The 16,909-nt window shown below is 42.3% G+C and overlaps 1 protein-coding gene across 1 annotated transcript in view; it reads left to right on the top strand.

Annotated features, from left to right (window-relative positions):
• Positions 1 to 15,636, top strand: part of LOC133636081 (soluble guanylate cyclase 88E-like) — a 30,942-nt gene extending 15,306 nt beyond the window's left edge. Inside the window, exons 2-16 of the mRNA XM_062029726.1 lie at positions 1,637 to 1,769; positions 1,846 to 2,020; positions 5,011 to 5,102; positions 9,024 to 9,281; positions 9,373 to 9,517; positions 9,593 to 9,718; positions 9,809 to 9,929; positions 10,019 to 10,148; positions 10,237 to 10,383; positions 10,458 to 10,604; positions 10,731 to 10,887; positions 10,964 to 11,073; positions 11,313 to 11,402; positions 11,829 to 11,932; positions 12,040 to 15,636. Coding sequence (XP_061885710.1) covers positions 1,637 to 1,769; positions 1,846 to 2,020; positions 5,011 to 5,102; positions 9,024 to 9,281; positions 9,373 to 9,517; positions 9,593 to 9,718; positions 9,809 to 9,929; positions 10,019 to 10,148; positions 10,237 to 10,383; positions 10,458 to 10,604; positions 10,731 to 10,887; positions 10,964 to 11,073; positions 11,313 to 11,402; positions 11,829 to 11,932; positions 12,040 to 12,409 — 2,305 coding nt within the window. The 3' untranslated portion in view covers positions 12,410 to 15,636. The remainder of the gene's footprint in view (positions 1 to 1,636; positions 1,770 to 1,845; positions 2,021 to 5,010; positions 5,103 to 9,023; positions 9,282 to 9,372; positions 9,518 to 9,592; positions 9,719 to 9,808; positions 9,930 to 10,018; positions 10,149 to 10,236; positions 10,384 to 10,457; positions 10,605 to 10,730; positions 10,888 to 10,963; positions 11,074 to 11,312; positions 11,403 to 11,828; positions 11,933 to 12,039) is intronic.
• The last annotated feature ends 1,273 nt before the right edge of the window (positions 15,637 to 16,909 follow it).

The raw sequence follows: 16,909 nt of genomic DNA, 5'->3' as shown, positions 1-16,909 counted from the left end.
TGGAGACACCTTCTCTGGACTGATGAATCACACTTTTTCATCTGGCAATCTGATGAACGAGTCTGGGTTTGGAAATTGCCAGGAGAACGCTACGTTTAGGACTACATTGTGCCGAGTGTGAAATTTGATGGAGGAGGAATTATGGTGTGGGGTTATTTTTCAGGAGTTGGGCTTGGCCCCTTAGTTCCAGTGAAAGGAACTTTGAATGCTCCAGGATACCAAAACATTTTGGACAATTCCATGCTCCCAACATTGTGGGAACAGTTTGGAGCGGGCCCCTTCCTCTTCCAACATGACTGTGCACCAGTGCACAAAGCAAAGTCCTTAAAGACATGGATGACAGAGTCTGGTATGGATGAACTTGACTGGCCTGCACAGAGTCCTGACCTGAACCCGATAGAACACCTTTGGGACTTATGTTGGGCCTTCTCGACCAACATCAGTGTGTGACCTCACCAATGCGCATTTGGAAGAATGGTGGAAAATTCCTATAAACACACTCCGCAACCTTGTGGACAGCCTTCCCAGAAGAGTTGAAGCTGTAATAGTTGCAAAAGGTGGACCCACGTCATATTGAACCCTATGGGTTAGGAATGGGATGGCACTTCAGTTCATATGGCCAATTACTTTTGGCAATATAGTGTATTTTCAGCTACTTGGTCTGCCGGCAAAACATGGCCAGCGGTCACTTTCATTGTCGCTTAACGTTGTGTTATGGCGTAAAGTTGTTGTGACCCTTCATTGCCACCGTATTCATCAGAATTCATAGAAGCTAAACATGAAAAAAGGTCTGGTGTTAAAAGATTAGGTCTTGACAAGAAATAAACAAGTCATCTCGCACACTGTTATGGTGGTTGTTGGGTTCGAAAACAACGTTTTAGGAACTGAGTTCAACCAATCAGCGGTCGGGTCAATCAACCACACAGTTCCTGGAACATTTCGAAAGTCCCACCTTTTTAGTAAAAATTGTTGCGTCAGACCAGTCTTCCCCTCAGGGAATAAAAGACACGGGTCAATCTCAAATTCTTTCAGATGACATATATGTTGAGTAAGAAGGACCATCAAGACAGAATAGCAATATTATCAAGTTTTACTAAAGCTTTAGGAGACCAGCCTTACAATGCGTTAATAGCGGCATCAAGAAGCGGTCTGAAAATTAAACGGGAAAAGTCTGTTTATTTAGTACGAAAACAGCCCCCTCCCGCCCAGAAAGAAATACAGCCTGATTGTTCCAAACCGATAAGGCCTCCTCCACAGAAAAGGGAGTATGTTACACACCTACGCGGACAGTACGCCGCCTTCAAGGTGAAACAAAGAGTTTACTAGTGGACATAAGTTAAAGACCCAAAGTTTTTCACATGGGAAAATATTAACTGCTTTAAACATGACTATGGATTAAGAAAGAACACTTAAAAATATCTCATTCGCACAAAACACAGGGGAACTTTAGTTACCCAGGAAAATGGGTAAGTTCTTGTATCAGTTCCTACTGATTGGCCTTCAAAGTAATTACTCTGTTATTAATGAAGATCTATTTCTTGTTTGCTTTTTAACGTTAACGTATGCAAATCAGTTAAAATTGGAACGCTAACTAACTAGCTAACCAATTAACGAACCAACTGACCACTCCCCCTAGTGACAACCTGATCCTGCGTCTAGCGAAGGCCGCGGGTGAAGTGTTGGGAAAAACCCACGATGAGCTGATGTACGCCTTCGGAGTCTACATGGTGAAGAGGATCGGGAACTACGGCTATGAGCGGATCCTGAAGGTCCTCCAAAGACGCAGCAATAAGTCTTCTACTCTCTGATCACATTAGCGCCCTACATGGTCTTTGGTTTTTGCAGGTTTTGGGACGAAACGTCCGCGACTTCATCAACGAACTGGACAACCTGCACGAGTACTTCCGCTTCTCCTTCCCCAAAGTTCAGCCGCCGAGCTTCTGCGTGGAGGAGGAGTGCGAGACCAGCCTGACGCTGCACTACCGCAGCACCCGCAAAGGCTTCACGCAGTTTGTCAAAGGTGACGTCACAGCTGACCTTACAGACGAGGACATGAGACCCACCTCCAAATCTCCCCCGACTCGTCCCAATAGTTTGTGCTGCAAAAATGTTCATTAGTGCTGTTAAAAACATTTCTCCACAACCATACCCTACCATTTGGGATTTGTTTGTGCTGCAAAAATTGTTGGTCTAACTCTTACAGTTTTCAAGTTATTAACAAATTATGATTCACAACCAGCTCCATGAAACGATAAAAACTTAAAAATTATAGTAGTTAGACCAGGGGTGTCCAAACTTTTTCCACTGAGGGCCGCACACGGAAAAATTAAAGCATGTGGGGGCCATTTTGATATTTTTCATTTTCAAACCATAACAAAATATATGGATTTTTTATTTATTTTACCTTTAGGGGACCGGGGACCATAAAGGGTCTCAGTCATTAAAATGTTAAAAATAAGTCAGATTATTATTTTTTTTTAAATTATTTAACGCTTACAGTAAATCTCTATATCAACTTCAAGTTGATATAAAGTAATACAAATTAAAAAAAATGTTTTATGGCTTTTCTGTCAAAAACAACTTAGTTTTTTTTTATAGTAAAACTGAAATATGCAGTATTTAGTAATTAGAGCCCTAAAATATCAATAATGCAGGACACCATTGATTTTAATTCTTTCATATTTTTGAGTAATCACAGTGAAAAGATAAATAAAAAATCACTAAATATATTTGGGATCCAAAAGGTGCCCCACTCATAAAGTGATACATTTTTTTTAGGTTTTTCTTTTACTTTTACCACTTCAGATATATCTGTCGATTTTATGCTGGAACAATTATTTTGTTTGTTTTATGCGCTTTTGTAAAAGAAAACTTTGATGTTTTTATATGGCTACTACACAATATATGCAGTATTTACCACATAAAACATTTTAAAGTGAAATATTTGAAGTAATTGGAGCCCTGAAAATAATTGGATTTTTTGTCATTATTATTATTTTTTGAGCAATGGCAAAAAAATAAAAATAAAGAAAGACAAAAGAAAAAAAAAACAGCCTGCATGGCAGCTTTTGTGTCAACATTGCAACTTTTTCACGTTAGATTTCACCTCATTCCACTTTTTTTAATGTTCTTTTTTATTTTTACAATAGTATTTCCAGAATGTGTGGCGGGCCGGTAAACAATTAGCTGCGGGCCGCAAATGGCCCCCGGGCCGCACTTTGGACACCCCTGAGTTAGACAAACAACTTTTGCAGCACAAATGATTGGGACAAGTTTGGGGAGATTTTGACATAGTTGGGGGTGGGTGGGTGTAATTATGATTAATAACACAGTAATTACATGCTATTAACATAAAACCGTCAAACGTTAATTACTTAAAATCTATAGTAGTTCGACAAAAACATTTTGCAGCACAAACGATTGGGACAAGTTGAGGGAGATTTTGACATAGTTGGGGGCAGGGGGTTGTAGTTATAATTAACAACATGCAAATAACATGTTATAAACATAAAACTTCAATAACTTAAAAACTATAGTAGTTAGACCAAAACATTTTGCAGCACAAACGATCGGGACAAGTTTTGACATAGCGGGGGTGGTGGTTATGATTAATAACACGCTAATATGTTAACATAAAATGTTAATAACTTAAAATAAAAATTTGCAGCACAAACAATTGGGACAAGTTTTGACATAGTGGGGGCCGGGGGTTGTGCTAATATGTTAACATAAAATGTTAATAACTTAAAATAAAAATTTGCAGCACAAACAATTGGGACAAGTTTGGGAAAATTTTGACATATTTAGGTTGGAGGGAAGGGGAGGGCTACTTAATAACACATTAATTACATGTTAACAACATAAAACAGTTCAATTCTAATAACTAAATCTGTTATGTGTCTTGACCGGTTCACCGTTGCTTGTCGGCCACTTAGGGTTGCTAAAAGCTGGGCTAGTCGGCTCGCTACAGTTAACGCTAGCAAACGGCGGACACGGCCCTCTTGTAGAGCCAACCGATTTATGAGAATGGTGCAGGAAGAACAGGAAGCCATACTCGCGTTGTTTTTTTCACCGTGTCTGTTGTGATCCGTTGCCCGGATCATATTTGTTTTGTTTTGTTTGTTTTGACTACCTCGGTTCTGTTTTCTGCATCCCTGGGTTTGTGTTTCAGTTGCCATGACAGCCGATTAGTTTCACCTGCCTCTGATTAGTGTTCGGGACGCTCACCTGCTCCTGCAGGGCACTAATCAGAGAGCTATTTATTCCCGTTTCTCTCCACAATCAGTTTGGCTTCCTTGTTTGCATCACGCAACAGCTATAGTTTTGGATTCCTGTTCATATGCTAGCTCCCGCGCTAGCCTCCTTAGCTCTGCCCCCCGTGCTATCGACACGCTTTTGTTTTTCCTGCATTTCCCCGCATGATTTATGCAAATAAATAATTTCCTACCTGCACGCTGTCTTCATCTTGGGAGAACGACCTCCGCATAACCATGCGACCAAGTCGTTACAGTGTCTTCGGTGCACATTAGCTTTGGACCGGGATTAGCTTAGCTTCGCTAGCCTAGCAGCTAGCTAGCTGAAACAGAAACAGAGAGAGTGGGTGCTTTGTAAGTTCGATAAGACTACTAAATGTGTTGGAGAAGGATTAAAGAAAGCTGTAAAACAATTAGAAGCACACAGAAAGATAGTGCTTAGCTTTGAACGGCAAACAGCAGCAGCTGTATGAATCAATTTAAGTGGACCCCGACTTAAACAAGTTGAAAAACTTATTCGGGTGTTACCATTTAGTGGTCAATTGTACGGAATATGTACTTCACTGTGCAATCTACTTATAAAAGTTTCAATCAATCAATCAAAAACACCGGACGTGACGACTCAAAAGTAAAGTCTGTGGGAACAGTTAGCTGGAAAAACTCCACATGTCCTCCACTTTTCACTTTTGGTAGCTAAGCAGTCCCAATACTTCACATAGTAATGCTGCATTACATTTGTATGCGGTCGCCCCTACAGGCCAACTCTCCCAGGTGGGCCGCCAGTTCTACAACACAGATATCGAAGTGGAGATCTTATCCAAAGAGGAGACAGAAAAGATGACATACGTGGTACGTACACTCAACTTTGACCCAACTTCCATTAAAAGAGTAATGATTCCATCATCTTCCAAGCGAGGCCAGCGGCGAGTATTTGTTGGAGGCGGATGTTTATTGGAGAATGACTAAAGGCGATTACAGTAGAGGAACCGGTCACCAATGTCAGCGTGACCCCTGTTCACTCTTTGATTTGGACTCATATTATTTAAAGGCCTACTGAAATGATTTTTTTTTATTTAAACAGGGATAGCAGATCCATTCTATGTGTCATACTTGATCATTTCGCGATATTGCCATATTTTTGCTGAAAGGATTTAGTGGAGAACATCGACGATAAAGTTTGCAACTTTTGGTCGCTGATAAAAAAAAGCCTTGCCTGTACCGGAAGTAGCGTGATGTCGCAGGTTGAAGGGCTCCTCACATTTCCCCATTGTTTACACCAGCAGCGAGAGAGATTTGGACCGAGAAAGCGACGATTACCCCATTAATTTGAGCTATGAATGAAAGATTCGTGGATGAGGAACATGAGAGTGAAGGACTAGAATGCAGTGCAGGACGTATGTTTTTTCACTCTGACCGTAATTAGGTAAAAGGGCTCATTGGATTCCACACTTTCTCCTTTTTCTATTGTGGATCACGGATTTGTATTTTAAACCACCTCGGATACTATATCCTCTTGAAAATGAGAGTCGAGAACGTGAAATGGACATTCACAGTGACTTTTATCTCCACGACAATACATCGGTGAAGCACTTTAGCTACGGAGCTAACGTGATAGCATCGGGCTTAACTGCATATAGAAACAAAAGAAATAAGCCCCTGACTGGAAGGATAGACAGAAGATCAACAATACTACTATCAGGAGACACCGAACCAAACACTGGACCTGTAACCACACGGTTAATGCTGTGCCGCCTGTCGAAGCCTATCAATGCTGTTGCTAACGACGCCATTGAAGCTAACTTAGCTACGGGACCTCGTCAGAGCCATGATAAAAACATTAGCGCTCCACCTACGCCAGCCCTCATCTGCTCATCAACATCCGTGCTCACCTGCGTTCCAGCGATCGACGGCGTGACGAAGGACTTCACCCGATCATCGATGCGGTCGGCAGGCTAGGGTCGGATAGCGCGTCTGCTATCCAGCTCAAAGTCCTCCTGGTTGTGTTGCTGCAGCTAGCTGCTAATACACCGATCCCACCTACAGCTTTCTTCTTTGCTGTCTCCATTGTTCATTAAACAAATTGCAAAAGATTCACTAACACAGATGTCCAGAATACTGTGGAATTTTGCGATGAAAACAGAGCTGTTTGTATTGTGATACAATGGTGTCCGAATACTTTCGTTTCAACCATTGACGTCACGCGCAAACGTCATCATACATAGACGTTTTCAACCGGAAGTTTAGCGGGAAATTTAAAATTGCACTTTATAAGTTAACCCGGCCGTATTGGCATGTGTTGCAATGTTAAGATTTCAGCATTGATATATAGACTATCAGACTGCGTGGTCGGTAGTAGTGGGTTTCAGTAGGCCTTTAAAGTTCTGATGTGCCACTTCTCTTTTGACCAGCACAGCTTTAAAAGGTAAGTACTGGTTTATCAATGACCAAATGAACGCGATACTACCCATTAGGGTTGTACGGTATACCGGTATTAGTATAGTACCGCGGTATTAATTAATCAAAATCGGTACTACATCAGACTAATAGCATTGTGGTTGGGCCTTCTCAACAATGTCTGGCTGTGGGCTTTTACTACTAGTGGTGCTCGTAACTCTAATTTATGCTTGCAGTTTAAAGCACAACAAAAAGCAGAGAGAAAGCTCACCTCTAAAAATACTCGTAAGTTCAGGTACCTCTTTTCAATTTTAAAATCCGCAACGCACTGAGGCCGGAGTAAGTGAACCGCAGAGTGGCGAAGGAATACTATATTTTATCATGCCCTTTAACTCTCGATGGAAGCCACTGGGGTCAAAGTTAAGAGAGTAATCAAATAAAGTCACCTCGAAATATCTACAATTCCTAGAAATTATGGAATCAGCAGACTTGGAGGTTGATTAATTTAGTATAAAAAAGCAGATAGCAAACATGAGACACAACTAGTGTTATTTCAAATGGCAACTTTCTAGCTTTAAGAAACAGTAAAATGTGGTAGTCAGTAATAGTTAAATTTTTAAAACAAGCAGAGTGAAAAATTATGGGATCACACAATTCTGAGGAAAATAATATGGGCTCAACCTGTCAATTTTTTAGTCTGCAGTTAAGAAGAAGTGTTCGCATCTTTGAGAGCTGTTGCAGCAGGTCGATTGACATGAATCATGGAGAGATGTCAGGTGAAACAAAGGAGGATTGTCAAACTCTTTCAAGAAGGTAAATCATCACGCAATGTTGCAAAAGGTGTTGATTGTTCACAGTCAGCTGTGTTTAAAGTCTGGACCAAGTAAAAACAACATGGAAAGGTTGTAAAAAGCAAGCATACTGGTAGACCAAGGACAACATCAAAGCGTCAAGACAGAACATTTAAAGCAATTTGTCTTGAAAACGAAAAATACACGGCAAAACAAATGAAGAACAAATGGGCAGAAACTGTAGTCAGCTTCTATGACAGAACTGTGAGAAAGCGCCGAAAGGAAATGGGATTTAATTACCAAAAAAGCTGAATGAAAGCATTGAAACATAAACCAACAAGGTTCCAACTGGCTAAGGAAAAGCAATTGTGGACTATAGAAGACTGGATGAAAGTCATATTCAGTGATGAATCCTGAATCTGCATTGGGCAAGGTGATGATTCTGGAACTTTTGTTTGGTTTTGGTTCTAATGAGATTTATGAAGATGACTGCCTGAAGAAAATATGCACATTTCCACAGACATTGATGATGTGGAGCTGCGTGGCAGGTAATGATGGCTGTCATTACTTCTTCAATAAATGCATAAGTTTCCATTTACGTTTTGGACATCAATGGAAAGGATGTTTGGGGATGATGGCATCATTTTTCAAAATGATAATGCATCTCACCATAGAGCAAAAACTGTAAAAACTTTCCTTGAAGAAAGATAGCTAAGGTCAATGTCATGGCCTGCAAATAGTGCGGGTCTCAATTCAATGTAAAATCAGCAAATAGAAGAAAATGGTGGATGACAACACTTCAACCTGCAAAACCGATCTGACAACAGCAATCAAAGAAAGTTGGAGAAAGATTGATGAAGAGTTCTGTTCGTCACTAATTAAGTACATGCCTCACACACTCTGCTGGCTCTTATAAAAGCCAGAGGTGGTGCAACAAAGTACCCGTAGTGTGTTGTACTGGGGTTTTTTTTATTCACTCTGCTTGATCTAAAAATGAAACTACCATAACCTTGATATATTTTAGTGTTTCTTAAAGCCAGAAAGTTTCCATTTGAAGTGACTATAATTTGGTTTAATGTATGTTATCTGCTTTTTTTCTACAAAATTAAACAACTAAATTCTCAGGGCATTAAATCGATCACAACTGGACTGTTTGGTTTGTTTTAAAAGATGTTTCTCCTCTCATCCAAGTAGGCTTCATCAGTATTGGCATCAGCATGCTAGACTAGATCGGACCCATCTAAGTCTAAGACTAGATCTGACCAATCGAAGTCTATGAGCATGACCTGATGAAGCCTACTGGCTGAGAGGCGAAACGTTTTCTAAGACAAACCAAACAGTCCAGTTGCAATCGCTTGAATGCCCTGAGAATACAATGACTTGGATGAATAAGAACATCCATAGACATAAAGAACTGAACGAACATCCTCCAAGTCTGGTGATTTTATAATCTTTTCCAGGGCTTGTACAAAGCCTACTTTGGTCTTTGGCTCTCATTGCTGAAGTGGTTGGCTTTGTGCAACCTGCCTTACTATGTCTAGGGAATAAAGAATGTGGTTTCATGAATGTCCCTGTCCTTGTTCAGGTCTATAAGATGAACTTTGACAATGCTGCCTTCAAGCACCGCATGCCCCAGCAAAAGACGGCACCAAGTTATGAGAAGCTTCCCATGAAGCGAGGTATCTTTTTTGACATGTTCCCCTTCAGCGTCATCTTCCGGCGCAACATGACCATGTACCGCGTTGGCGACGGCCTCAAAGAGGTCTTCTCTGACCTCCAGGGCAAGAAGGTCAACGAGGAGTTCACTCTGGTCAGGCCGATGCTGGAGTTCAGTTGGGACAACGTGAGTGTTCGGTCAAACACATCTTGTTTATCTACATCACAACTACTTTTTCCACATGAAACTGTCAACCTCCTCCTCTTGCTTCTGACAGATCTACACCCACCTGAACAACGTCTTTGAGCTGATGTCTGAAGCAGTGGTGGAGAGCAAACAAAAAGTCAACATTCCTAAACTGAACAAAGAGGAACCCGAAGAAAAAGAGGAGAGCGAGAAAGCAAAAAGGGAAGAAGAAAGAGGTACATCATTCTTACATTGTGTCTACACTGAGTCCAAAAGTCATCCTGACTCCTGAGTGTTTGTCTCATGTGAAGAAAAAAAGTCAGTCGAGGAGATAAAGGGCACAGACCAGGAGTACAGTAGCACTCTGACTCAGTACAACAGTTCTGCTAACTCTGGAGGCGAAGACATCGAGCTGCTGGCTTTCCAGACTGTCACAGGTCAGAACATCTTTCTCTCCATTAAATCTTACATCCTTTCTGTTTGCATGAAGATCAAGTGAACTGAAAAGCTCTTTTTTTTCTTCGTAGGCAAATGCAGTGAAACCATCTTCGAAGACATGCGGGAGCCCCCTAAAAAGCCTCTCCACCTGAAAGGCCAAATGAAGTATGTCCCCCAGTGGGACTCTCTCATCTTCCTGGGGACGCCCATGTAAGACCTCAGTCCATCCGTGCTTATGTCTTCATATGCCTACACCTTGGTCTCAAGCAGCCAGTAAACCTCTTGTCCTCTCTCTGCAGCATTGAGACAGTGGAGGACATGATCAAGATGGGCGTCTACGTCAACGATTTGAATCTACACGACTCCAGCAGAGAGCTGATCCTGGCTGGGACGCAGCAGTCAGCTGAGCTGCAGCTGGCCCTGGACCAGGTTCGGAAATGTCCATTGTCTGTGCTTATCCTGGTACGGGTCATGGAGCAAAAACCTCTTACAGATGATACACTTTTTAATCTTGTAGGAACAACAAAAGTACGCTCAGCTGCAGGAAATCATAAAGAAGCTGGATGAAGAGAAGAAGAGAGGCGACTCCTTGCTGTACGCCATGATCCCTAAGGCTGTAGCCGACCGCCTCAGGAAGGGAATCACAGCTCTGGAAACATGTCAGGTACGTCATGGTGGACAGCTCAAATAATTGACTGCAACCACCCCACGCAACACGGTGACCTGTGTGTGTTCCAGGTCTTCCCCGATGTGACCATCCTGTTCAGCGATGTGGTCAAGTTCAATGAGATCTGCATCCACATCACGCCCATGCAGGTGGTGGACATGCTCAACGAGATCTACATTGTCTTTGACACGCTCAGCGAGAAGCACAACGTTTACAAGGTTGGCTTATCCAAGAGTCCTCAATTGTCCCTGAGTCTTCATTCTTCATTTTAGCAAGACAGATACGTGTATGTGCCTCTAACTTTGTGGAAACACAAAAAAATGCTCTAACTCCTTCGGGTGCAGGTGGAGACGATTCGTGACGCCTACATGGTGGTGGCAGGCGTTCCCAACAAGACCACGTTCCATGCCCATCACATCTGTGATATGGCCTTGGACATGCTGAGCTCAATCGACCACTTGAAGGACCCGTCCACCGGGGACAATATTCAGATCAGAGTGGGTGAGTGGGCCGACTGCTTCTGTGTGGATCACTGTTGTTATAGCTTTTAGTTATGAGTAAAACACGCTTGCCGCAGGGGTCCACTCGGGAATGGTGGTGGCCGGCGTGGTGGGTCTGAAGATGCCTCGCTATTGTCTCTTTGGAGACACCGTGAACACGGCCTCCAGGATGGAAAGCAATGGCGTGGTGACTCCACTAACCTTAAATACTCACTTTGTACAGCTAAAATGATTGATCAAATATTAAATGTCTCCAACAGACTAAATAGATAAAGAGAGGGAGATCCGGTGTAATTGTGTTTGTGTGTGTGTGTGTGTGTGTGTGTGTGTGTGTGTGTGTGTGTGTGTGTGTGTGTGTGTGTGTGTGTGTGTGTGTGTGTGTGTGTGTGTGTGTGTGTGTGTGTGTGTGTGTGTGTGTGTGAGCAGGGCATGCAGATACACATCAGTCAGACCACCAAAGACCACCTGGAACACGAGCCCTACAGTATAGAGGAGAGGGGCAAAATCTTTGTCAAGGCAACAACCTTCTCCTTGCTCTACTCTTTATAATGAAAGATTGGTTAAAGTTTGAAGTAGCATTTCAAGTGAAATACCTGCTCAGTGGCCTTGTGGTTAAAGTGTTCGCCCTGAGATTGGTAGGTCGTGAGTTCAAACCCCGGCCGAGTCATATCAAAGATGATAAAAATGGATCCCGTTACCTCCCTGCTTGGCACTCAGCATCAAGGGTTGGAATTGGGGGTTAAATCACCAAAAATAATTCCTGAGCGCGGCCACCGCTGCTGCTCACTGCTCCCCTCACCTCCCAGGGGGTGAAACAAGGGGATGGGTCAAATAATTTAATTTCACCACACGTGTGTGTGACTATCAGTGGTACTTTAACTTTAAAAAGAAGTTCACTGCTGTGAATGCATTGGCTAACGTATATATGCTACTGTGCTGTAGGGTAAAGGCTACATGAAGACTTACTGGCTGAAGGGAAAGAAGACTCCAGCTGAGCTGCGTTACATAAGCGAGCAGAAGGACTTAGAGGACAAAAGTTCAAATGGGTGAGAAGATAATGAAGTGGATCTTCTCTGCATTTTGTACACTTTATGTATACTTTCTTGTTTCAGGAATGTAAAGTGTCTTTATGTTCAATTTGTTTTCGTGTCAGCTCCACCAGCACCTGTGCCAAGCGCAGCGACTCCTGTGTCCTCACCAGTGGCGGCGAGGAGCAAGCGGAGGGCAAGACCAGCCCCGGTGACCTCCCTCCGGATGCCGTGCCACTGCCGGAGGTCGCCACCGAGCCACTCAACACTTCGGACGAGCTTCAGGAAAAAGAGAAATCCAAAAAGACTAAGAACAACAAAGGAGCCAAGCTGGACGCGGTCCAGGGAAACCCCATGTCTGAGTTGATGCCGCCCACCGATGAGCTGGAGAACCTGGGAGCGTTTCTACAAAACAAGAGGAACAGCTTCAGGCAGCAGTACGCCAAGCTGCCCACCAACTTGCCCATAAGGAGCGCCTCCTGCACCCTCCTGTGAACCCCCACCATTACCACCATGACGTTGACATCATGTCATGACAAAATGACATAGCATCACAACATCATGACCCAAGGCACTATGACGTCATGATGTTGTGGTGCCATGACATCACAATAGCGTGGCGCCATGACAACACAACATTATAATGGTGTGGCGCAACGTAAATATAACATCAGAATGGTGTGGTGTCATTAAGTTGTGATGGTGTGGCGCCATGACGTCATGGGATAATAAAGGTGTGACGCCATGACATCACAATAGCGTGGCAACCTGACATCATAATGACGCGGCATCATGATTTTGTGACATAACGATGTCATGACATTATGACACCATAATGGCGTGGTTCCATCCATCCATCCATCCATCTATCCATTTTCTACCGCTTGTCCTTTGACATCATAATGGTGTGGCACCGTGACATCACAATGGCATGGCATCATTACATCAGAATGGTGTGGCGCCATGACATCATAATGACGCGGCAACAGGATTTTGTGACATAACGATGTCATGACATTATGACACCAGAATGGCATGGTTCCTTGACATCATAATGGTGTGTCACCATGACATCACAATGGCGTGGCATCATTACATCATAATGGCGTGGCGCCATGACATCATAATGACGTGGTATCATGACATCATAATGACGCGGCATCATGATTTCGTGACATAACAATGTCATGACATTATGACACCATAATGGCGTGGTTCCATCCATCCATCCATCCATCTATCCATTTTCTACCGCTTGTCCTTTGACATCATAATGGTGTGGCACCGTGACATCACAATGGCGTGGCATCATTACATCATAATGGTGTGGCGCCATGACATCATAATGACGCGGCATCATGATTTTGTGACATAACAATGTCATGACATTATGACACCATAATGGCGTGGTTCCATCCATCCATCTATCCATTTTCTACCGCTTGTCCTTTGACATCATAATGGTGTGGCACCGTGACATCACAATGGCGTGGCAACATTACATCATAATGGCGTGGCGCCATGACATCATAATGACGCGGCATCATGATTTTGTCACATAACAATGTCATGACATTATGACACCATAATGGCGTGGTGGTTCCATCCATCCATCCATCTATCCATTTTCTACCGCTTGTCCTTTGACATCATAATGGTGTGGCACCGTGACATCACAATGGCGTGGCGCCATGACATCATAATGGCGTGGCATCCTTACTTTGTGACATTATAACGGTGTCATGACATTATGACATCATAATGGCGTGGTTCCTCGACATCATAATGGTGTGGCATCATGACATTATGACACCATAATGGCGTGGTTCCATCCATCCATTTTCTACCGCTTGTCCTTTGACATCATAATGGCGTGGCATCATTACATCATAATGGTGTGGCGCCATGACATCATAATAATGCGGCATGATCATTTTGTGACATCATAACGATGTCATGAAGTGAAGTGAATTATATTTATATAGCGCTTTTTCTCTAGTGACTCAAAGCGCTTTACATAGTGAAACCCAATATCTAAGTTAGATTTAAACCAGTGTGGGTGGCACTGGGAGCAGGTGGGTAAAGTGTCTTGCCCAAGGACACAACGGCAGTGACTAGGATGGCGGAAGCGGGGATCGAACCTGCAACCCTCAAGTTGCTGGCACGGCCACTCTACCAACCGAGCTATACCGCCCCACATGACATTATGACACCATAATGGCATGGTTCCTTGACATCATAATGGTGTTGCACCGTGACATCATAATGACGCGGCATCATGATTTTGTGACATCATAACGATGTCATGACATTATGACACCATGATGGCGTGGTTCCTTGACATCATAATGGTGTGGCACCGTGACACCACAATGGCGTGGCATCAATACATCATAATGGCGTGGCGCCGTGACATCATAATGGCGTGGCATCATCACTTTGTGACATTATAACTGTGTCATGACATTATGACACCATGATGGCGTGGTTCCTCGACATCATAATGGTGTGGCATCATGACATCATAATGGCGTGGTTCCATCCATCTATCCATTTTCTACCGCTTGTCCTTTGACATCATAATGGTGTGGCACCGTGACATCACAATGGCGTGGCATCATTACATCAGAATGGTGTGGTGCCATGACATCATAATGAAGCGGCATCATGATTCTGTGACATCATAACGATGTCATGACATTATGACACCATAATGGCATGGTTCCTTGACATCATAATGGTGTGGCACCGTGACACCACAATGGCGTGGCATCATTACATCATAATGGCGAGGCGCCGTGACATCATAATGGCGTGGCATCATCACTTTGTGACATAACGGTGTCATGACATTATGACACCATGATGGCGTGGTTCCTCGACATCATATAGGTGTGGCATCATGACATTATGACACCATAATGGCGTGGTTCCATCCATCCATCCATCAATTTTCTACCGCTTGTCCCTTGACATCATAAAGGTGTGGCACCGTGACATCATCATGACGTTGCATCAACACTTTGTGACATCATAACGATGTCATGACGTCATGACAATACAATGGCATGGTGCCTTGACATCATAACGATGTGGCATCATGACATTATGACATCATAATAGTGTGGCGCCATGACATTCTAGTGGTGTGGCGCCATGATATTATGACACAATAGTGGTGTGGTGCCTTGAGATCAGAATGGTGTGGCATCATAACCTCATAATGGCCTGGCATCATGACTTTGTCATAACAATGTCATGACATTATGACACCTTAAGGGCATGGTACCTTGACATCATAATGGTGTGGAATCATGGCTTCGGGACATAACGGCGTGGCGCCATGACATTATGATACCATAATGGTGTGGTGCCTTTAGATAATAACGGTGTGGCGCCATGATATCATGACAACATAATGGACACATATCGGACAACAACATGACAACCATTTTGAACCGTGCACAAAAACACAAACTTATTTCTAGCGTCCCTGATGCTTTTTGTTTTTTAAGATTGGAATTTTCACCTGGGAGATGATGACAACAAACGACAGAATATTTGGGCAATAAACACTTTTTATATTGTACGAGTATAGACATCTTCTGTTTTATTGAAAGTAGACATATTGTTCATGGTCCAGCGAGTTATTAAGTAGGATGACTTGTACGCCTGCATGTAAGATAGTGTGTATTTATATAAAGATGGATGTACAGCCTTTATACACCAATGCACGTGTGTATTCCTCGCACTATAGTGGCTCTGAATGAAGTAACCTAGCTTGCACTGAGGCTTCGTCGCAATGTACATAAGTAAAGTATGAAGTAAAAAGATGAACGCGCGTGAATCTTTGTATCTCTGACTTTGTGGTACGGAGTGAGTGTGTGTGTGTGTGTGTGGGTGTGATAGGGGGGTCGTAACCATGGTAACACAAGCAGACCTCAGAGTCAACTTATGATGCAACAGAAGTGGAAGCACTAAAGGGCCTGTTAGGATGTGACCAAGTCAAACATGATAGTGTGTAATAAAGTGGAACACACACACACAAACACACACACACACACACACACACACACACACACACACACACACACACACACACACACACACACACACACACACACACACACACACACACACACACACACACACACACACACACACACACACACACACACACACACACACACACACACACACACACTTGTATGTGTTACCTTCTTGAGACCTCCGAAAAATGCCTCCCTCTCTAGGACCACCCTTTCTAGATATACAAAGATGTGTATTTACAGCATTAATAATATATACATACTATGTAAATATTAAAAAAGAGCTTGTTGTGAAAAATGAGTTGGAATTTCGCAAGAAAAAGGTCACAATTTCACAAGAAAAACTTTTAATTTTGGCAGTATTATAATAAAAGTTGTCATTTTACCTAAGGCGAGTCAAAATTTGACAAGAAAAACTGAACATTTGTGTAATATCATGATAAAAGTTGGAATTTTACTCAATAACAGTCGCAATTTTACAAGAAAGGCTTAACATTTTGGCAATTTTATGAAAAGAGTCGTAATTTAACTCAACAAAAGTCACAATTTTATAAGAAAACTAACATTTTGGCAAAATTATAATAATAATCAGAATTTTACTTGGCTAAATTATGACAAAAGTCATAATTTTACGCAAAAAATGTCACTATTTTACAAGAACAACAAAAAAATTGGCAATATTGTGATAAGTCAGAATTCTATATGACAAATGTCACCATTTTGCATTTAAAAGTAATAATTTTACATAAAAAAGTAATAGTTGTACGAGAAAATATTGCAATATTACAGAAACAGAAAGAACATGAGAAATTGATCCCAATTTTATAAGAAAAAAGACTGCTTTTAGTTGCTCTATTTTTTATTTTTTTTTGTTTGTAATTAGTTTTTAATCTTCATTATTTACTTCAAGTTATTACAGTATGTCTCTATATACATATTTATTAGA

The sequence above is a fragment of the Entelurus aequoreus genome, linkage group LG20, assembly GCF_033978785.1.
Source record: "Entelurus aequoreus isolate RoL-2023_Sb linkage group LG20, RoL_Eaeq_v1.1, whole genome shotgun sequence".
Taxonomy (NCBI): Eukaryota; Metazoa; Chordata; class Actinopteri; order Syngnathiformes; family Syngnathidae; genus Entelurus; species Entelurus aequoreus.
The sequence above is the reverse complement of the archived record's forward strand: the minus strand, read 5'-3'. Positions and strand labels throughout refer to the sequence as shown.